The sequence below is a fragment of the Pavona decussata genome, unplaced genomic scaffold (genome assembly GCF_977016875.1).
Source record: "Pavona decussata unplaced genomic scaffold, jaPavDecu1.1 SCAFFOLD_543, whole genome shotgun sequence".
In the NCBI taxonomy this organism is placed as follows: Eukaryota; Metazoa; Cnidaria; class Anthozoa; order Scleractinia; family Agariciidae; genus Pavona; species Pavona decussata.
In genome coordinates this window covers 169,603-192,454 of record NW_028145838.1, presented here as the reverse complement: position 1 = coordinate 192,454, position 22,852 = coordinate 169,603, and the positions used below count along the sequence as shown (strand labels likewise).

The 22,852-nt window shown below is 36.8% G+C and overlaps 1 protein-coding gene and 1 long non-coding RNA gene across 3 annotated transcripts; one reads left to right on the top strand and one right to left on the bottom strand.

The window, feature by feature from the left end:
* The first annotated feature begins 4,825 nt into the window (after nucleotides 1-4,825).
* On the top strand, nucleotides 4,826-7,686 carry LOC146449955 (uncharacterized). Its single transcript, XR_014860452.1, has 3 exons — nucleotides 4,826-4,897; nucleotides 6,770-6,849; nucleotides 7,612-7,686. It is a non-coding gene; the product is annotated as an uncharacterized LOC146449955 (long non-coding RNA).
* A 4,749-nt stretch (nucleotides 7,687-12,435) lies between these two features.
* On the bottom strand, nucleotides 12,436-22,160 carry LOC146449954 (uncharacterized). 2 transcript variants are annotated; one of them, XM_085100953.1, is made up of 7 exons: nucleotides 21,980-22,160; nucleotides 21,664-21,768; nucleotides 21,481-21,556; nucleotides 14,392-14,436; nucleotides 14,028-14,063; nucleotides 13,584-13,649; nucleotides 12,436-13,273 (listed from the first exon to the last, which is right to left on the bottom strand). In XM_085100953.1, the coding sequence occupies exons 1-7, from the start codon at nucleotides 22,137-22,139 to the stop codon at nucleotides 13,270-13,272; spliced, it is 492 nt and encodes a 163-aa protein (XP_084957079.1). In that variant the 5' UTR covers nucleotides 22,140-22,160; the 3' UTR covers nucleotides 12,436-13,269. The 2 variants fall into 2 exon arrangements, with proteins under 2 accessions (XP_084957079.1, XP_084957080.1); XM_085100954.1 differs by lacking the exons at nucleotides 21,481-21,556; nucleotides 21,664-21,768; nucleotides 21,980-22,160 and adding exons at nucleotides 19,240-19,281; nucleotides 19,689-19,818.
* Between the last annotated feature and the right edge of the window lie 692 nt (nucleotides 22,161-22,852).

The window sequence follows — 22,852 nt, the reverse complement described above, 5'->3', positions numbered from 1 at the left end:
GTCTTTTTTCTTAACTTGAACTAAGGACTATCGTAACAGAGCTAACAATATCAAGCTGAAACAACTGAACGTCAGTTCCCTAAAGTGAAGATAGTCTGCACAATGATCGCTCGTGTGGGGTTTAGTTTTAAACGCGAACAGCTTTACATGTTTCGATGTTTCGATATAGGATTGGATAATCAGCTTTGTAGGTGAACAGTTACATGAATTGAGTTTGCTGATGCGTAACAACTTTCTGTACCCAGTAAGTTACAAAGGCAGTGATAATGTTCTAATTGTCGAGTCGGTTTCGTAACAGCTCTGTACTAAGTAATGTTTTTAATTTCTCCACTGGCTCAGTCTATAGTAGTACACAGCCCTGAATTAATAAATGATCGGAAATGAAAGGACTTTTGAACATTTTGCAACAGCAACCCAATTCATGTAACTGCCGCCTACAAAGCAACTATTCAAGGAATAGCTAGTAAACATTGAGGGATATTAGTTGGTTAAGGTTTAGCTGGGATAAAACATGACTTCCTTGTAGGGATTAAATTGGTGTTGCACCTTTGCTTTCTTTGTTCATGGTGAACGTGAGGCTCTCTTTGAATATTTGTCTTGAAACAACTTACAGGCTATAACATAGAGAGAGGTAATACTTGTTATGTTTAATCAGGACTGCCTAAAGTGTAACTACCATTTATCTGTGTACTTATTGTACGTACATTGGATTTGTCATTTAATAAACGCTTTTGTGGAAATGAACTTGTGTCAGCTTTGCAAGGAGATCTAGTGGTGCATGATGGGATTTGGGTAGCTCCTCTTAAGATGCCAATTGACTCACTCACTCCCTAAATATCAAAATTTATTAATGTAGACCGAAAGAATCTTTCACAAAACAGCTGTTATGAGTTAAACTTTATCCTTGTTGACTGCATATGGTCGTTCACCAAAATGACCGGAAAGAACAGCACCTGGTAGCAAATGATTAAAATCGAAAAAGATCCGTACTTTGGAAGCATGTTTCGGTTTTTCTGAGTATTTTGAGTGCAACTATACTGTGCATGGTTTAAAATATTGCTAAGACGGAAGGAAAAAGCTTCGTATTCCTTGCAAAGGCAACAGGCTTAGCAAGAAAACTTCAATTCAATGAAATTATTGTGAATTTCAAAATTCACTTTACACTGTAATTTTCGTTGCATTAATTCGGCTTGAGCGTCAATTTCCGCAACCTTAACAAGAGAATATCTAGGTGTTTGGCGTCCGGATCTGTATCAAACTGTCATTAGCATCGATCATTTGGCTAGTGCAAGTTTTTATCGTTTTATTTGCTAGCCTAATTTTGCCGTTTAGAGAAGGGAAGAATTTTATACGGTGTAGTTTTCAACACACAAAATTTTATTCTTTTCAAAATCTCAGTCACAGGTTTATTCTTAAAATTTCGCAAATTTCAGCCTCAATATTCTTCTAAAGTAAATTCTAATAAAAAAGAGTGTAATTAGAATTTTTCCTCAAATTTATCAACTAGAGACAGACTCGCACCTTTGCTAAATTTGGCGTTTAATTCTTTGAACTTTAGTGTCACTGGCAAAAGCCAAAAATTACTCAAATACACCTGTGATTTATAAACACCGGCCTACCTCGAATATCGGGCAAAAGTTTGTTTTTTGAAGAAAACAAATATATTTCAGTTATTCTAGCCTTTGTTGATTATTCTATCAAGCTGGTCACCACCGCCGTTGGGATCAGTCTGTCGTCAGTATTTTGTATTTTCTACCTCGAATAGATGCCTGTGGGCCTTTAAGGTCGTGTTTTCGTAACAACGCCCCCAACATTTAATCGAGCCGTGAAAATAAGGAGATAGACGTCGGCCAGAGTTGCCCTCCTTCAAAGATAGCGAATAGTTCTGTAAAAATTGTTTCCTTGGTGAAATTGCATGCAATTTTAATTAAAATACTGAACTCACCTGTAACACGCCTGCAGAAAAATCACTGATATCATCAATTTTCAGTAGCCAGGGTCTCGTGTAAGGTGCGATATTTAGTAATTATTTTATATCTCTCCGCCGTTTTTAACAACTTCCTGAAATGAGCGCACATTACGGTTGAAAAAACCTAAAGCCACCAGTGATGGTAGAGGCATGATTGTAAAACCTAGAAGGTCTAAAGGTTATTTCAATACTCTACTTGTGTATGTAGACTGATTTGAATATAAGAGTTAAGTGCTTTTTTCGTTGTTTTCTTTTATGATAATCCACTAATATTTTTCACAGAAGTTTTGGAGCATTGATTCCCATGTTGTAACTAAAGCTTACGTACATGTAAACCCCCTAGATGAGAGGATTTTGATGCCGTGTGAGGCTTGCACGTGACAATCCACACCTTTGGCGAATCCCGCGTATTTCCCTCCTCAAATTTCAAGAGAAAAAACGACATTTTTTCAGGCCAAGACGAGAAGTTAACAGGAATGTGCTTCTGACAATCAGCCAGTGTGCAATTCTTCGAGCTAGTTAAATTGGCTCGGTGATATTTTAGTCCTGTTTGGAAATTGCTTTGTACGGCTAAAATTTGCTACCTGCCTCGCGTACTCCGGGCCTTCAAGGTCGGGTTTTAAATTACGCCTCCAGCGTTTAATCGAGAAAATACGTATATTGCTTTTAGTAAGAGGTCTCCTGCTGTAACGATTCAAAACGAAAGGTACATTTCATTACAAAACGTTGCCATGCACTGGAATAACCATTTAAACTAAAAATATTTGGCCCTTTCAAGGGGTTGGAACTCAGGCACTGATAACCGTACAGCCCTTCAATTGCCGAGCATTTAGCGGGATGGATAAATTCGCGATCGCTAATGGGCAACCAGATTCAGTAGTTCTTTCTTGGTAATGAAAGTTTTCAAATGAATCGGTTGATTCGTGTTTGATTCTGAAAGTTAGAGATTCGAGGGTTATAAATCTAATACCTCATAGGAGAATTTGACGCCTGAGTATGAAAGGAACTGCTAACGCAGAATAATGAATAAAGCGGAATATTGTTTTTCCGACCCAGGCTGAATATTCTTATTTTGTGACGACGTTAGGCTGAAAATATTCTTTTCAATGTTGTTAGATTATAGCGTATGACATTTCCGTTTTAGAATGTATTGGGATATTGGTGTCCGGATCTGTATCGAACTGTCATTAGCATCGAACATTTGGGTAGTGCAAGTTTTTATCGGTTTATTTGCTAGTCTAATTTTGCCGTTTAGAGATTGAAAGGAAGAATTTTTTACGGTTTAGTTTACAGCACACAAAATTGTACTCTTTTCAAAATCTCAGCCACGGGTTATTTCTTAAAATTTCGCAAATTTCAGCCTCGCTATTCTTATAAAATAAATTCTTATAAAAAAAAAAGAGTAATTACAGTTATTCCTCAAATTTGATCGACTGGAGACAGACTCACAGCTTTGCTAAATTTAGCGTTTAATTCTTTGAACTTTAGTGTCAGCGGAAAAGGAATAACCCTGCCAAAAATTACTAAAATACACCTGTGATTAACAAACACCGGCCTATCTCCAATATGGGGCAATTTTTTTTTTTTTTAACAAATATATTTCAGTTATTCTAGCCTTTGTTGATTATTCTATCAAGCTCGTCACATCCGCCGTTGGGATGAGTCTGCCGTCAGTATTTTGTATTTTCTACCTCGAATAGATGCCTGGTCGTGTTTTCGTAACAACGCCCCCAACATTTAATCAAGCCGTGAAAATAAGGAGATGGACGTCGGCCACAGATGCCCTCCTTCAAGGATAGTGGATAGTTCTGTGAAAACTGTTTGCTTAGACAAATTACAACGTTGAATTTCGCATACAATTTTAATTAAAATACTGAACTCATCTGTAACACGCCTGTAGAAAAAAATATCACCAATTTTCAGTAGCCAGGATCACGTCTAAGGTGCGATATTTAGTAATTATTTGATAACTCTCCGCCGATTTTAACAATTTTCTGAAATGAGCGCGCATTACGGTTGAAAAATAACCTGAAGCTACCAGTGATGGTAGAAGCATGATTGCTAGCAAATAACTACAAGCTCACTATTTTCTTTGATTTTATTCATACTATGATTTGATTAAACACATAAGACGTAAAAAGCTTTGAACTCGGCGCGCGCTAATCTAAGAGCAAAGTCGTGCATTAGACGAAGAAGGGAAGTTTTGCGAGGACATCGTAAAGTCCAGTGCATGAGGGAACAAGTCACATGAGATGCAGCTTCTACCTCGTCTATAATATCTTCAGTCTTCAGTATTTTTTTTTTTTTAGCTTAAAGCGTAATTTTACTCGGGTTAAGACTCAGGGTTGATATTTAGAGCTCTTCTTCAGCAGGTAGACGTCTTATAGAGGCTGTATAAAGTAGGTCTTAGGGTTGATTTGTGGTCGGGCAGGGTGTGATCGTTGGGCAACAAACTGCTAGTTAATTATTTTTTAATTGTTTAAAATAGCCTTATAGCGTCTCCCGTTCAAATGTTTTGCTCAACATCTGGGACTTGAAGTAAAATGACCTGTCATCATGGAAAATGGTTTTATCGATCTAAGAAAAGCATGCCACACCAAGAGGTGCCTTTAATTTACTGAGCATTGAGCATTGGAAAACCACCTTCAGAGATAATTTATTCCCCTCCATCTTTCAAAGCAGAACTTTCTTTCGCCGATCAATTAATTAAAAAAAGATCATAGTGTATCCATGGAAATTTTCTTATGGTGAAAGCAGAACTTTCTTTTGAATTAAAATTTTTGCCATCGAAGAAGAGAAACCATGGCTTCTGAGAGGGCATAAGACAGAGATGCCGATGATGTTTCACTGTAAAGGAGAGAGCGTTCATTGGAATCAAGAAAGCCAAGATCGTCCTAGACTTGTTCTCGTAGAATACCATTATCAGAGGTAAGACTTATTTTTGTACGATGAAATTGATGACGATGACTTGTAAAGCCCTTCTCAAGTTAAAGTGTTTAAAGAAAAAAAACCTTCTACCTCGATGGACATTTTACTGTTAGTTTACAATTAATATCCTTTTCCTGCAACAGACATCGTTTTTAAAGCTATAGCCTAGATATTACATGCAGGTACAACATAAAGTTCCAAAATGAATGAACATGCTAAAGACAGAACTAAAACTGGAATTGAACATCTGTGTAGTTCAGAACTGTAAAGGGTGTGTTTCTTTACTCTCTGACGAATGGCGTCGGCACTCGAAACACCAGCACTGTGATCTCTTTACGGTGACCAAGTTACCTTGTCAACCTTGGCTGAGATGCTCGAAGCATGGTTAGCGCTAACCATTGGTTAAAAGGTATTAAAACCGGTAGGTTGTTATGGTTTTTAACCCGGGTTAGCGCTAACCATGCTTCGAGCAACTGGGCCCTTGTTGATAAAACCAAACATTCAATGTTACGTCCTGATTTAGCTTGGTTTAAAAGGATTCTAAACACTTGCTCAGAAGTCAACCAGCAAGTCAAATTCCTTAAATTGTTCTTTCAAAAGTTTCCCCTTTTATATGAAACTGGTCTGGGCGAACTAAGGTGTTGGGGCAATTTTGAGAAACGAGAGTGGCACCCTGGCAAGTCTTGCACATTTATTATTGTAAAACATAATCAGTTATACGCTATATCAATTTTAGGTGCATGTTGTCTAAGAAAGGGACGTATAGTCGTTCTCGTTAAGTATAAAAGGCAAGCGAAGATAAAAACAAAGCCACGTTTATTTATTCTAGTACATAAATAGGGAAGTCACGTGCAAACAGCAAAATTACAAGGCAATTGACTAATCACTCTAAATTTCGGCGTCTTTTGTTCAGGCCATGTGGGTTCAATGTAGACAGCTGCGATCTCCAAAAGTATTCGTTTGTGAGCATTAGTTGTTGTAGATGAGAGCTTTGTCTTTGGGTGACAGTTTGCTCAATTTTACACTCCATTCATTCATTCATTCATTCATTCATTCATTCATTCATTCATTCATTCATTCATTCATTCATTCATTCATTCATTCATTCATTCATTCATTCATTCATTCATTCATTCATTCATTCATTCATTCATTCATTCATTCCTTCCTTCCTTCCTTCATTCATCCATTTATTCATTCATTCATTCACTCACTCTCTCACTCACTCACTCACTCACTCACTCACTCACTCACTCACTCACTCACTCACTCACTCACTCACTCACTTACTCACTCACTCGCTCATCCATCCATCAATCCATCCATTCATCAATCCATCCATCCATCCATCCACCCATCCATCCATCCATTCATCCATCAATATATATATAATTAATCTTGAAAGCTGTAAATTTTTCATGTTAAATTTTTTAACAATTATTTTAAAATACTTAAGAGCGGCTGCCTGTAAGGATCGAGAATACACGAGATACGGAGTACTGGTGTTACCTTAACCTACAATGGCTGGTTTAAGATTGTGCGTATATTTCTAAAAGGAAAGTAATAGGATAGTTACCACAAAGCTATCTTTGGATAAACGTTTGTTCATTTATAGGCAACAGTTTAAAATAAAACATCCCATTGCTTTCACACATACAACACTCATCGACATTTAAATTCCATTAACCTGGTTTAATGCCATTGTTCTAGTCCCCACGAGTCTCCTGCATACTGCCTGCAGCTCAGTCCTACAGCATCCATATAAAACTAGAAGCTGAAACTATACTTCCCTAATGAAGGAAACATAGATTTTAAGCATCACACACCTAATCCAAGATCTTTTTCCGCCTTTGCTTCCCACTTTTTCCATAGGATTCATTGCTTAAGATGAAACAAGCCATTGCTGTCATTGTCCTTGTTCTTTGCCTCTCAACTGCCTTTGTTGAGTCCAAGTAAGAAAACACTAATTACCATTCCACTAAGTAAAGAAACACTTAGAGAGTTAGTCAAATACGACATACGTTTATCTGCATTGATACGAGATTTCAATCATTGGCTTTCTCTATCAAATTGACTTGCCAATTTCATGAGAAATGATTGTGGAGCAACCCTTTGGAGCCGTGATCTGCCATCTAATGACATAGTCATTAGTCCGGAAGTTACTTTACTTTCTGCCTTTGATAAATGTACAGAAAGGCATTAAGTGTTTTCTTAATTTTAAAATTTGGCTAGTACACAACTAATGTGTGAGGCAGCTTTTATCTCTAGACTTTACAAACTAGCTTGACTGACATTACATACTTTAGAATGTTATTGATATAACGCATACAAAGAAGGTTTATTACGAGTTTGTGCATTGATGCTATGAACTGTGACAGCAGAAAAAGCTAACACAATTTGTCGGTTTTTTTTTTTTTTTCATCTTTAAGTTATTCAGATATTTATTTCATTTGTGTTATATTTAAGAGAATTGCTTGCTCGTTAATAGAGCAAAAAAGTGAGAGCCTGACTTTCAGCTTGTTCTGAATACTATATCCTAAAATTAGGAGTCCACGTTTGATCGATTCACAAAGCTTCGACCAGATAAATAAAACCAAAACAAGCTTATCAATTGTTTTCATGCTCTCTGGTTGTCAGCAGATAGGTCCCTGTAGATATATAATAATTAAATGCCTTAGTTTTTCAGTTGATTTGATCTCTCATTTTCTGTCTAGATCCTATTATGACAATCGTGAAAAGGCAGCCCTGTGGAAAATCATGGAAGAAGTACAAGAGGTTCGCACCTACTTGTAGATTCAATCTGAGATGATGATGATAATAATAATAATAATAATAATAATGATAATGATAATGATAATGATAACGATAACGATAACGATAACGATAACGATAACGATAACGATAACGATAACGATAACGATAACGATAATGATAATGATAATGATAATGATAATGATAATGATAATGATAATGATAATGATAATGATAATGATAATGATAATGATAATAATAATAAAAAAAGAGCTATTAAAAACCTATTTATTATTTATTGCGATAGACTATTTTCAAGCACAATTTCAGTAATATATATTTTTTAAAATATTCGACTTCGAAAAAAAACGAGACTACTTTCAAGCATAATGTTTTTGTAAAGAAAAAGAAAAAAACAGATGTCATAAAGTTAAAAACAAAAAAGTCGTTTTAAAATCAGCTCCACTTGATTAAAAAAAAAATTCGCATCTCCCAAATGACTTCTTCTGCAGTGTCAATGTCAATGTCCGCATGCCCGCGTTCTTGATGTCACGTTGGCTTCTTCGTAATGTCCTAGAACCTCTAATACAGACGAGTGCAGATCTTAACAGTGCGAATGAAATTCGGCTTCTGATCCATGAAATGGTAATAATAATAATAATAATAATAATAATAATAATAATAATAATAATAATAATAATAAAATAATAAAATAATAAAATAATAATAACAATAATAATAATAATCATAATCATAATAATAATAATAACAAGAAGCTGTTTTCAGCTTATACTCGGGCCATATTTGACTGCGTGGTGCGTAAGCCTACGATCTTATAGCAGTGATAGCTTCCAGCATCGCAAACTCCCCAAAATCGATAGAAATACACGGAGATATGCACCCATGAAAACATAGTTCAGGCTTCAGAAGTGATTCATCGTTTTATTGCTACAGCTCTGTTTCGTATATGGTCAGGAGCTGACCACACTCATCACGCAACTTCGACGAATGACCGTTAAGTATATAAGGTAATAAAAAAAAAACTAGTGATTTAAAGGGGAAGTATCACGAAAATTTGATGTCATTTCAAAATCCAAAAATGCTTGTCTGACAACAAAAACAGAAAATAATTGTCAAGTTTTGTTATAAATTATCACCCCAGTGCAATAAAACTGTCGATTAGTGCCTCTGGCCAGAGACAGAGTAGGTCAGAATGGATTGAAACTTGAAAAATTTTAGACTATTGTTTTTCAAGTTTTCGTATTTCTGTTTCCAAAATGCGCTAGAACAGAGTACGAGTTGTTCCTGTCAGGAATTGAGTTGATTTCTCTCCTCTCGTTGTTCTAGAATTATTTTGTAGCAAAGTGAAGGTCTTATTTCACCATTTTTAACAAAAGACGTAAAAAAAAAAACCCATCATACTTCCCCTTTAAAAGCAAGCACCTGCTAGGCGATAAAATACAATTCTACGTGCCGTGAGAGAGTTGACGTGCCATGATACAAACGGTTACGTTACGTTATACAAGGGGTTTTTGGTACGTATCTATTTATACGAGAGCATGGATTTATGAAATCATTCGAACGGGTGATTTAAAACAAGTGTTTACTGGGCGATAAAATGCTAATGCTCGTGGCGTGATACAATTCACGTGCCTTGATATAGACGGTTACTTTACGTTTTTCGAGAGGTTTTGAGTACATATCTATTTCTGTGGGCGCTTGGACTTGGTAATTCATTGCGTTTGCTCAGGCTTCTAAGATCTTTTCTACGGAAATAAACTTTTGGTGAAGACATAGGTTACATTCCTTGTTAGTGTTATTATTGGGTTTGAACTTTTTGAGTACTTTCCATTTAATAAGAAATGTTTTGTTTGCGCCCGTCAGGGTCCATATATTGTTCAGATAGTTCCGTTGCATTGCGTCTGTTGGCGTTTCGGAAGAATGTGCGGATCATTATCAGTAGCTGGGCACAGACCCTTATATAACAAGGGCTAGTAATATAACCAAAGACCACCGTATATAACTCAGTGACAACAGATCACCCTATATAAATACATAACTGAAAAAAGCCCTTACATAAGTTTGCGACTTCCAACATTCCTTATAAACGTGATTTGTAAGAGTCCTTGATTAAAAGACTTTTCAGAAGCAGCGATTATAAGACGCCTTATATAACGGCGATTATAAGACATATTACAAATGGCGATTATAAGACGCCTTAGAAACGGGGATTAAAAGACATATTACAAACCGCGATTATAAGACTCCTTACAAACCGCGATTATAAGACTCCTTATAAACCGCGATTTCAAGACGCCTTACAAACCGCGATTATAAGACGCCTTATGAACAGGGATTATAAGACTCCTTAAAAAAACGCGAATGCAAGACTCCTTAGAAACCGCGATTATAAGACGCCTTATGAACAGTGATTATAAGACTCCTTAGAAACCGCGATTATAAGACTCCTTATAAACCGCGATTATAAGACTCCCTATCAACGGCGATTATAAGACTCCTTATAAACCACGATGTTAAGACGCCTTACAAACCGCGATTATAAGACGCCTTATGAACAGGGATTATAAGACTCCTTAAAAACCGCGATTTTAAGACGCCTTACAAACCGCAATGACTCCTCATAAAGAGCGATTTTAAGACGCCTTACAAACCGCGATTATAAAGCGCCTTATGAACAGGGACTGATAAGACTCCTTACAAACCGCGAATGTAAGACTCCTTATAAACCGCAATTTTAAGACGCCTTATAAACGACGCTTATAAGACGCCTTATGAACAGGGATTACAAGACTCCTTACAAACCGCGAGTATAAGGCGCCTTATGAACAGGGATTATAAGACTCCTTACAAACCGCGATTACAAGACGCCTTATGAACAGGGATTGTAAGACTCCTTACAGACCGCGAATGTAAGACTCCTTATAAACCGCGATTTTAAGACGCCTTATAAATGGTGATTAGAAGACGCCTTATGAACAGGGATTATAAGACTCCTAACAAACCGCGATTATAAGGCGCCTTATGGACAGGGATTATAAGACTCCTTACAAACCGCGAATGTAAGACTCCTTATAAACCGCGATTTTCAAGACGCCTTATAAACGGCGATTATAAGACTCCAAGACCCCTTGGACTCCTTATAAACGGCGCTTATAAGAGGCCTTATGGACAGGAATTATAAGACTCCTTATAAACCGCGATTTTAAGACGCCTCATAAACTGCTATTGACTCCTTATAAACCGCGATTTTAAGACGCCTTATAAACGACGAGTATAAGACACCTTATGAACAGGGATTATAAGACTCCTTAAAAACCGCGATTTTAAGACGCCTTACAAACCGCAACGACTCCTCATAAAGAGCGATTTTAAGACGCCTTACAAACCGCGATTACAAAGGGCCTTATGAACAGGGACTGATAAGACTCCTTACAAACCGCGAATGTAAGACTCCTTATAAACCGCGATTTTAAGACGCCTTATAAACGGCGCTTATAAGACGCCTTATGAACAGGGATTACAAGACTCCTTACAAACCGCGATTATAAGGCACCTTATGAACAGGGATTATAAGACTCCTTACAAACCGCGATTACAAGACGCCTTATGAACAGGGATTGTAAGACTCCTTACAGACCGCGAATGTAAGACTCCTTATAAACCGCGATTTTAAGACGCCTTATAAATGGTGATTAGAAGACGCCTTATGAACAGGGATTATAAGACTCCTTACAAACCGCGATTATAAGGCGCCTTATGGACAGGGATTATAAGACTCCTTACAAACCGCGAATGTAAGACTCCTTATAAACCGCGATTTTAAGACGCCTTATAAACGGCGCTTATAAGAGGCCTTATGGACAGGAATTATAAGACTCATTATAAACCGCGATTTTAAGACGCCTCATAAACTGCTATTGACTCCTTATAAACCGCGATTTTAAGACGCCTTATAAACGACGATTATAAGACACCTTATGAACAGGGATTATAAGACTCCTTACAAACCGCGATTATAAGACGCCTTATGAGCAGGGATTATAAGACTTCTTACAAACCGCGATTTTAAGACACCTTATTAACGGCGATTATAAAACTCCTTCTAAACGGCGATTATAAAACTCCTTACAAACCGCGATTATAAGACTCCTTATAAACCGCGATTTTAAGACGCCTTATGAACAGGGATTATAAGACTCCTTATAAACCGCGATTAAAAGACGCCTTACAAACCGCGATTTTAAGACTCCTTATAAACTGCGATTATAAGACATCTCACAAACCGCGATTATAACACTCCTTATAAACCGCGATTGTAAGACGCCTTACAAACCGTGATTATAAGACTCCTTAAAAACGGCGATTTTAAGACGCCTTATGAACAGGGATTATAAGACTCCTTATAAACCGCGTTTATAAGACTCCTTACAAACCGCGATTTGAAGACTCCTTATAAACAGCGATTATAAGACATCTTACAAACGGCGATATAAGACGCTTTATAAACGGCGATTATAATACTCCTTACAAACGGTGATTTTAAGACTCTTTAAAAACGGCGATTATAAGACTCCTTATAAGCGGCGATTATAAGACTGCTAATAAGACTCTTTACAAACAGCGATTGTGACTCCTTATCAGCGGTGATTCGATTATAAGACTCCTAATAAACGGCGATCATCCATAAACGGCGTCTTTAAGTCTTTAACGCCGTTTCTAAGATTTCTTATCAAATTGATCGTAAGAACGCTAAACCTTACGAACGCTTTTGCTAATTCCATACGAAAACTGTTCTTTCGGAACACGTTTTCGTTACGAAAATCGACTTTTAAATCGTCAGATTAAGGGTCCTTACGCTTTAAGATTTCTCGATTTACGAACCCGTGAAGTCGTCTGCCCCCATAGCACACAATTACCATATCTTTCATGTAGGTTTTGTTAAGTTTTATTTCTTAATACTAACCCATTATTACATTAATAAATAGTAAATAAAACAAAGTAATCAATAGTGTTTCTTTTAAAAATGCCTAATTTAGATTCAAATGTCAACCCATCAAAAAGCATGAAAGTTGATTTTCTCTTCTTTTCAGAAAAATAAGTGGACATTGTTATCTGTTCTAGGAAAGTTACAATTAAATATTGGAAATACCGTCACAAAAATCTTATCGGGTGAGATGATTTAAGCATCTCTGTGCTTCTAATAGTCTGGGCGTTTTTCACACCCAAACCCTGGGTTACCGTAAACTTTAATTCTAAGTTAATAACTAATCAATACGGATGATGCACAGGAGTCTGTCATATGGGAACGAGAATAGTAAAAGTTAGACTATTTTGTAGCATTTCCAATTGGGTATTTATTACTGGTACATAAACAGTGGATCTCGATCGAATCGCACAATCTTCAAAAAAGAAAGTGAACATCTAAGGAAAGCCAAACAAAATACAATGGAAACAGAGCCTGGTTTTTCGAGTAACGATAAACCGAGCTTTACGATGCCTTTGGTAAGTGTTCTAGATGAAAAAAAATTATTTACACAAATGAACAGCAAAAGGTGTAATGCGTTGTAATAAAAATAATTATGTTTCTTGGTTGTTGAATGTCACCTATGAAGTAAAAAAAAAAAAAAAAAGAGAGAGAGAACAAACGGCATGAGTCTATTGTTGTTTTCGTGTTGGGTATTTCATCCTTATTTTACTTACATGAACAAATGTACAATCAAATTGTTTTTCAACTAATTTGGACTTTTGCACCGAATTTAAGCCCTCCTTGCCCACTAGTTGGTTTTGCGAAATCAATGCTCGTTTAATGGCAGGATCCTTGTTGCTAAGGCCTTATTCACGGAGAACAGAACAGTACTGCGCATAAAAAAAAAAAGAAAAACCCATAGTAAGTGATGCACATGGTGATACTTACAGCTCCGCTGTTGTCTTGGTCGTCATTGTCATCATTGCCCAGTCGGGGCCGTTTAGAGGTTTCTCCCTAAAAGGAATTAAAAAACAAACCTCAAAGAAACTCATTACGTATACAACACTACAGTACAAAAATATGGAGTTCTAACATCTTAAAACAGTTCTCATGCTATCACTAAAGCACGTCAACATAACAATTCCTTTTGCATTTTGGAAGAAAACTCACTGTAACGTGGCCTGATGGCTAGCTGGCTATCCTAACCACACTTTTCGACAGCTTAAACGTTAACTAAAGACTAGTGGGAGAACTTGCTATTCTTACAGTTTTTAAGATATCCTGGGAATACTTTGTGAAATGGTTGGTCTGACAATGCAAGGAATGTCAGAAGGCCAGTCACTTCTTAGATTATTCTTTGTGTTGATTGTATGTTTCTTTCAAATTACTGACCTGCTTTTGGATAGCAAGGAGTCTCTTCTGTCGCACCTGAAAAATATTCCCACCAATTATCAGCTTACATTCAAGCAACAAGTTCACCTCAATACCATTTGAGTGTACCGTATTAATGAAAAAATAAGATCGTTTAAAGGTGAGTATTGCATGCTGTATACAACACATCCCCAAGTCTCATCTCCTTATTTGATTTTTTTTTTTCATTTCATATACTCTTCTCTTAAAAAATAATTTCTCTATGTGTAAATAGAGTACATGTAAATAAATTTTACACAAAATCTCTGTAGCTTGTTATACTGGTCTCCTTTTAAAGTTATATGATGTCACTTTTTATTGATTTAGACAAAAGATTATTTAGTACCTGCTCATATTCAGGGCTGTCCCTCTCAGTTTCATCCAAATCTTCCTGAAAAACACAATTTTTATTTGCATATAAATAACTAGAATATCCCGCAGAATAATAGTTTATGTTTTGTTTTTGTACAAAGCAATACTCTGTGGCCCTTTTACCTCCTTTGGAATCACGTTTACTCCCAATCAAAGGGAAGGGGAGTGGACGACCAATAGAATTGGGGCTCCATCTACAAGTGTTTATTCCTTAATCAGAAGAAAAAAATTCATTATAAATGTGGTGTTACGTACAAGACTTAGTAGTGACCAGTGACTTTCATTTACTTCGGACCATTTTAAATATATAAGTGGATGTTAAAATTAATTATCCCCTAAAGGATACAATTTTCTAGCGAAAGTGTGTCTTGCATTTTAATTAGTTAAGAAACAGGACCGAATCAAGATAGCACTATTATCTTCAAGGTTATTCATTGGCATCACTTGCCATATAATAGTCATCGGATTCAAATACTTAAAGACTCCCTTTGCAATCGAATTATTGAAGGCCATCGGAGTCAGGTTTCTCAAAAACCGCTAGCACGTGTACAGCTACTTCCTCTTATTAAAAAGTTACTGATCAGGGAAATCTGTGATTGAATCTCGTGTTTGAAGGTGGCTCTTGCTTCTGAAACATTTTACATAAACGCTAGGCGGTTACTAGCCAACTTTTCGTTGGCTCATGTTGTGCTGCAATCTTACAATATGGAAATCGTGTCAATTGGACTAACACGTCCGATGCATGTTCAGCAAAGTGGGAAATAGCATTTTTGTGATAACAAAGCGCCTCGTTGGTTCCTTATTGTTTATTCATCACTTCATATCCAGTGCGCGAATAATTAGAACATAGAAAAACTATGACAAACATTTAGTACAAAAGGTCAATGACTTAAAATAATTAACTGGAACACGATTGACAACGGTAACTAACTATCGCCGTCTTCCAGTTTTTTTGGAGTGGTCAAAGGGTTTTGGTGAACGTCGAGAGCAAGGACTTAAATAACACCACTGCGAAAGAGTCAATTAAGGACGGTGCCTACTATTGTTACTGCGCACGCGTTCTGCGCATCGCGAGATACTCGGGTTTCCTATAGGTAGTGCCTACTAATACATGAATATTTTTGCGCAGTTTAAAACTATACGGAGAAAGCAGAACTTAGCAAATGCTTTCGGTATCTCAAAAGAAATTTGGGGGTAACCGTGCATTTTTCAGAGATAATTAGGCTTCAATTTAGGAAAAAATCCCATACATTGCTTTATATTTTGGCGTTTTTTAGAGATACTAATGCTTAATTATCTCTGAAAAATGCATGGTGACCCTCAATTTTCTTTTTGGATTCCAATAGGCCATGCTAAGATCTGCTTTTCCCACATAGAAATAAACCGCGCAAAAATACTTCGGTATTAATAGGCACCGTCCTTAAAAACGCCGTCGCGATCAGATTTGTTAAACGCGCCTCCGTATCAAAGTTTTTAAAAAATGCTAATGCGATCAAGTCCTTAAAATAGCCATTTAGTTCAGGTTTCTTAAACTTGCCATCGCGATCAAGTTTTAAAAACGCCATTTAGATCAGATTTCTTAAACCTACCATCGCGATCAAGTTCCTTAAAAACGCCATTGAGATCAGATTTTTTAAACATGTCATCGCTATCAAGTTCTTAAAAACGCAATCGCGGTCAAGTTTCTTAAAAACCCCATTGAGATCAGATTTCTTAAACATGCCATCGCTATCAAGTTCTTTTAAAAAACGCCATCGCGATCAAGTTTCTTAAGGTGGCTGAACACAGTTTGCGCGCGCTTTACAGATTCTGTAAGTGATGCTATTAAGCGCGCGCTAGGGTTGTGGTACGCAAATACGGCGGTCGGTAAAGTGATCCCTCAATTCCACATGAAATGGATAATAAAGTTAAGTTTTGATCCTAAATAACTGAGTTTCTAGTTTCTGGACTCTTTTTCTTTTCTTTCCGAGCAAAAAAAAAAAAACATTCACCAAGACCTTTCGCATGCTTTTCATCTTTGTCATGAAACCCAAATAAAACCACGCATGCGCATTTGACCAAAAAATTGCGACTGCTTTTTTTCGTGGAAATTAATTGTTTTCTAAGGAACCGCTCATTAGCATTTCCTGAAATTTCGCATGAAAATAGTTTCCTAAAAGCGTAACTCGCCTACAAAGAGAAACCTAAATCTAACAGAGGTTATCTTCACAAAACATTAAAATGCAAAATCAATATTTGCAGGAGATCTCTCTGTCAAAATTACATGAAAATAGTGCAACTGTGTCAGTGTTTTGTGAGTTGTTCTGGATACAAAAAATGGAAAAAATCTAATGAGTACATTTTCTAAAAATAAAGGAAACCTACTATTTATGGACGTTTAATAATTCGCTGCGTTGCCATGGAAACGGTACTTAGCTCAACAAGACGTACGGAAATACATTCTTTCTTAGTTGGTTTAACACCATGTCATTTTTGGGCGTCCAGAAATACATAGTTTCCAAATAACGTCTTTTAACATCTCTACACTAAAAACCTGTACGTATTCGGCCACCTTAAAAACCCCATTGAGGTCAGATTTCTAAACATGCCATCGCTATCAAGTTCTTAAAAACACCATCGCGATCAAGTTCTTTAAAAACAACATGGCGATCAAGTTTCTTAAAAACACCATGGCGATCAAGTTTCTTAAAAACGCCATTGAGATCAGGTTCCTTAAACATGCCTTCTTAAACTCATTAATAATTCAAAAGCCAAAGACAAAGGAAATCATGCACCGTGACGTGTTTGGATATCTGATGAAAAACTCTTCTCGTTTTTGCATCCTTAATTTCTCCTTCAAAATCGGTTTGTTTGAGAAGTTATATCAAACACTCGTCACGGTGTCATCACAATATCAAAAACCTTCAAGTTCGTCAAAAAAAACTCCGCTACCCGTCGTATTTTCAACTCTCTTCTCGGTGTTTGATATGTGATGAAACATTGTGTCTCGTGTTTGATATATTACATCTCGATCAAGTTCTTAAAATCGCCATTGAGGTCAGATTTCTTAAACATGCCATCGCTATCAAGTTCTTAAAAACGCCATCGCGATCAAGTTTCTTAAAAACCCCATTGAGGTCAGATTTCTTAACATGCCATCGCTTTCAAGTTCTTAAAAACACCATCGCGATCAAGTTTCTTAAAAACACCATGGCGATCAAGTTTCTTAAAAACGCCATTGAGATCAGATTTCTTAAACATGCCATCGCTGTCAAGTTTCTTGTAAAAAAGCCACCGCGAAAAAACCTGGCGCGTTCAATCCGAGAAAAACTCCAATAATAACGAACGAACAACATTAATCATTACAAACTAGGGCCAACTTGCGTCGTCGAATTAAATTGGTTATTGCATTCTTTCTCCTGAATCTCTAATGTTGATGAGACAAGCGTACGAACATATAAGTATCATGCTGAAGAAAGTATATTCTAAGATAGGCGCACTTCGCCGCCTTAAGCGCTTAGTACCGGCAAACACTATGTTGCTTCTTTATAAGAGCTTTGTATTATCACATTTTGAATACTGCAACTCTTTACTTATGGGTATAGGTAAAACACTTAACAAGAAACTGGAAGATGCGAACTATTATGGTCTACGAACTATAATGAACATGGGGAAAAGTACTGATTATGAATCAATTCTTAGGATGGCAGACATGAATACATTGGAACATAGACGCATAGAACAATCTTTGATGATATTTTTTAAATGTTTCAAGGAGAATGGTCCAGGCTATGTAGCCAATTTATTCAAATCCCGAGTTACACCATATAATCTTAGAAGCAATGGTCTAAATGTTGTACAAACTTCATACAATAGTAGATTCCTTCATGGCTCATATCTCACACATCTGGAACCAGTTGCCATCTGCTGTAAAAAACGCACCTAATGCATCATCCTTTCGGAGACTTTTAACTAAGTTAAATTTTAACGGCTGTCAATGCAGCAATTGCCTCTGACCCGATTTATTTTTATTTATTTATATTTAGATGTTACTTTTTAATTTAATTAGTAGTTACTATCTTTTTTTTATACTGTCAAACACTTATATCATGAGCCTGTGGCTCGGGGGACTGGGAGACCACCCCCTGTGTATTCGACACTAAATAAATTACTTACTTACTTACTTACGACAGTCAATGTTCCCAGGAATGGTTTTGGTGGTGTTCACGAACCATGTAAAACGCTTTCAGGATGAGATTATGGTTTCAGTCAATTACAATGTCGTAAACTAGCATGTACCACGAACCATGCGAAGAGAAACGTTGCTAAACCAAAATGGCGCGAGATGGAACTGGAGGTTACGCGCTATACGGTTACACGGTTGCAACAATTTGCTGTTTTCGACATACCAAGTTTGAAAGGAATAATTCGTTTTCTTCAAAATTATTGACATTTGTTCTCTAAATAATACGTATAACGCGCCAGTTCTTTTCTCTGTAACCACACAACAAGCATCAGATACTTAAAACGCCATTGGACCATCCAGTACGACTCATTTACGGTCATAATTAAGCAGTTTGCATCCGAATTCTTATCCCCTCCATACGAGGGTGGGCCATTAACCATCACATTTAAAAGCCCTCGAAATCCGTTGCTTGGAACTCGACAAAATTAAGCTTTCAAAATGTTTCAAGCTTTCAACACAGGACACCCGACAACTCAAAGAAATAGCTAGAAATGTTACCTTTTTGTGCGTTAATCTTCTCAAAACATCAAGTTCTTAAATACGTTATTGGGCTTGTTAGTGGGGAACTTAAACAGTGTAGAAGAACATTTTTTTTACCTCCTCCTCGTTGTTATCTTGTGCTCCAGCCTCATTGTCACTCTATCAGTAGACAACAAAATGAATCATTCACAAAGTTCGTAGAAATAAACATTTTCAGGCCAGAATTTTTGGATGCAATTTTTTGTTGTAGTAAATAAGTCCGTGAGTTTTAATGTGAAACGGTTATTTTATGGGCAATGACCTACATTCATTGTCGAGACAGACTATTTCTCTCTCAAGTCTTCCATCAAGTAACATAATTGAATTGTTTCGCTTGAGATTCTTTATTCGTGTTCATTATTTTTGCTTTAATAGAGCTTCAAAACCGCGGCATGCATCATCAAGCTTTTAAATTTGGTTCACGTTTCTTCAAAGCGCTCGCTCTTTAAAGAGGAATAGGAGGCTAGAGTCGCTTTCGGATTACAACATTGTCGGCCGGAAACTAAACAGAAGAACATTTCTTTTACCTGTTCCTGGTTGTCTTCCTGTACAACAGTTCCATGTTCACCCTACAGGTAGCAAACAATATGAAACATTCACAAAATTGGTAGAAAGAAACATTGTCGGGCGGAATTTTTTGTTGTAGTAAATAAGGTCGTCACTTATAATGTAATGCTTTTGTTTGTTTTTTTATTGTGGAAATGCACTTAGCTACCCAAAGCTAGTTTACTGGCATTCCACTCAGAAATAACAGGAGAGAAAAAAAAAATCAAATCATACACAACATGTCAAAAAATCCCAACTTGCAGGAGGCAAACCAGCTGGCTATTTACAAGCGTGACCGAGGCTGGATTTGAACCCAGGACCTCCGGAATTCAAGTCCGGCGCCCTTACCACTAGGCCAACTTCTTAGCAATGACCCACATTGCCAGTAGAGATAATTTCTCTCTCAAGTCTTCCATCAAGTAACATATAATTATAGTATTTTGCTTGAAATTCTTTATTTTGTTTAAAGAAATGAAAAATAAAAGAATGAAGACCCTTAAGACCGTTCGGAAGGCAATTGGCAATTACTGCCAGTATTTATATTTTGTGCAAGAAGCATCTTTTAACTTACAGTTCCTTCCTTTTTTCTTCTGTCTTCCCGTTCCTAAGACGAATAATGCGAGTTACTCTTGTTTCTGCTTTATTTTCCAAACAAAACTCGTTGAACAATTACAAATTACATTTGCGGGCATCATACACTGTATTTTCTCTGACTAAACTGACATGAGAGAGCAGATTCAGTGGACGATTTCTGGGATTTAACATCATAATGCCTAAGGGGAAGCATATATTCAATTCACTCCAGCCGACCCTACAATCATTCTCTTATCTGGCCTCTCATTTTACTGATAGATCCTGTCAATGCAGTAGATTCAGCTTCAGCTTGTGACCCTGGAAGGGTGTCCGTCTTAGAGATCTTAAGGTGCCCAATACTAAACAATTTTTACCATAACCACATTTTGCATACATGTGCATATTTTGATGCATTTGAACAACCCCTGTCAATCACTTCTGCCAATAAATGTATTATTTTTTTTTTCTGAATCATTACAAAGTTTTGTGAATATTGTTAATGCGCATTGGGTCTACATGTACATGTAGTATACTGAATCTGCAAAGATATGCAATTTAAGTGCCTTTTTTTTTGGGGGGGGGGGGGGGGGGCATTCTTTCAATTGCCGATCTTGTTCTTGGCGTAACTCTCTGTTTTGCTGGAGAAAGGCCCTGTTATGAGAGAGGAATGCTCAATGCATCAACAATCTTAAAAAAAAACTATATGTACATGTACCGATAACAATGGACCAGCACTAATACATGAATGTGTTGTGAACAATAAAGAAGGTTTTAAGTAGAGAGGCACACAGTATAAAATAGGCAGTTCATAAATATCACCTAATGGAGAGTAACTAACCTGGGATAAGACTCCTAAATTTGAATGGTATATAGGTAGAAGAGAAAAATTTAGCTATGCTAAGCTCGCCTCTCTTCGCTCTATGCGCCGCTTAAGAGCTTGTTTACAGGCTGGGGAATCACAAAATCCTGGATCTCCATAAGTGCAGTGACTCCACTTCAATGTATGATGGTTTGCGTGTGTTGTCATGGCAGCAACGTTGGGATGGCAATGTGTACAGGGTCCAAAGTCAGATTATCTTCACTGGGAGTTAACTTCCATTTTCATGTAAGCTATGTGGACAGATTTTCTTTTGTTTTGTCCACCACCAAGGCGGTTACGCAATCCATCTGGTCAGTATAGAGAAAGTAAGTGCATATTACCTTTGCGCCTGCACTGCCTGCGCAGCATGACAGGCCTCTGTTACCGCAGACCCAAGATGAGCTATAGCCTCATGTCCTAGAAAAAAGACAAGTTCAATATAAATTTCTGTTTCCACAGTCCTAGATTAAAACACAACTACTTAAACAATACAAAAATGGTAACATCCACATTTGAAAACACACCTGCAATTATGTCGCCCACAACCAACCTAGCTGACGACATTGTGGGCTGCATTATTCGTATTTCGATATCCGGTGTGCCCAAGCTCCGTCTTTGTTTTCCACAGGCTATCGAGATAATAACAACATGTTTTAAAGATCTCACATTTGACTTTACAATGGCTTCCATTCATTCTATTTCTTATTAACAATGTTTGGATAGTACATGTACTTTCTATTTCCACCATAACAATCTCTCTTTTTTTTATAACAATCTCTTTTTGTTTACAAGATCATTTCATAAAAAATGTCACAGTAAAGTGCATATGTATGTACATACCTTGGACATGGACATTGCAATCTTGCAATCTAGCGACGCCTTCTGACATCAGCAGGGTTCTGTAGTTGTATATATTATAACAAATGAGGCAATAGTTAAAAATGTATACATGACTTAAGTCTAAATCCTCTGCGTTGTAAAAATATTTACAATGACCCATATGAATATCTGCACAATAATTTCATGATGTTTTTTTTTTTCAAGAGTCTCCAGGGAGTAATGTTCTTTGAACACTCAGGCACATCAATCAAGATAGGATTAAGTTAGCATGTACATTCAAATTTATATCCAATGATAACTTCTGTAAATAGTCCCATCTTCTCTAGGTTATTTTAAACGCACATTTCAAATTCAAACAAAGTACTAAAATATCATCAAAAACCTCTTCAGCCTTTTGTGTCAGTCTGTATCTGATTAGACAGACAGGGGCTCCATCGAAATGACTCTGGAGCCGCATCTGTTTTAATTAAGAGCCAATGTCTGTAAAAACCAGACATTGGCCGGCAACAGTCAAAAAATCGATTTCGCTCATACTTTCAAGTTTGATACCCTATCATGTTAGAAGAACCCCTGTGCAGTTTGTTTTGAAAAATAATTTTTCGTTGGGGAGAAATTGGCATTTTTGCAAGAGAGGGTAAATATGCTAATTTGATAGCTTAAAGTTATGCAAGTTTGTCGATCTCTAGAAAATCGAAAAGGCTGTATTTAATCTTTCTGATTTTATTATCTTCAAGTATGATATCTCTTTGTATCTCAGGGAGATGTTCAGGCTTTTACAATAAACTCTAAATTTCAGGTGGATTTTTCAAAAAGACGTGGTTTTCATGAGTCAAAAAGTACCGTATAAACAATCGAGAGTTTTACCCGGGCCGA

Coding starts and splice junctions, on each gene's coding strand:
- LOC146449954 (XM_085100953.1), bottom strand. CDS start 22,139: ATGGGTCATTGTAAATATTTTTACAACGCAGAGGATTTAGACTTAAGT. Junction 14,437..21,480: donor CAGGCAGTGCAGGCGCAAAG/GTAATATGCACT, acceptor TGTGTTTTTCAG/GAAGATTTGGATGAAACTGA. Junction 14,064..14,391: donor ACAGCCCTGAATATGAGCAG/GTACTAAATAAT, acceptor AATATTTTTCAG/GTGCGACAGAAGAGACTCCT.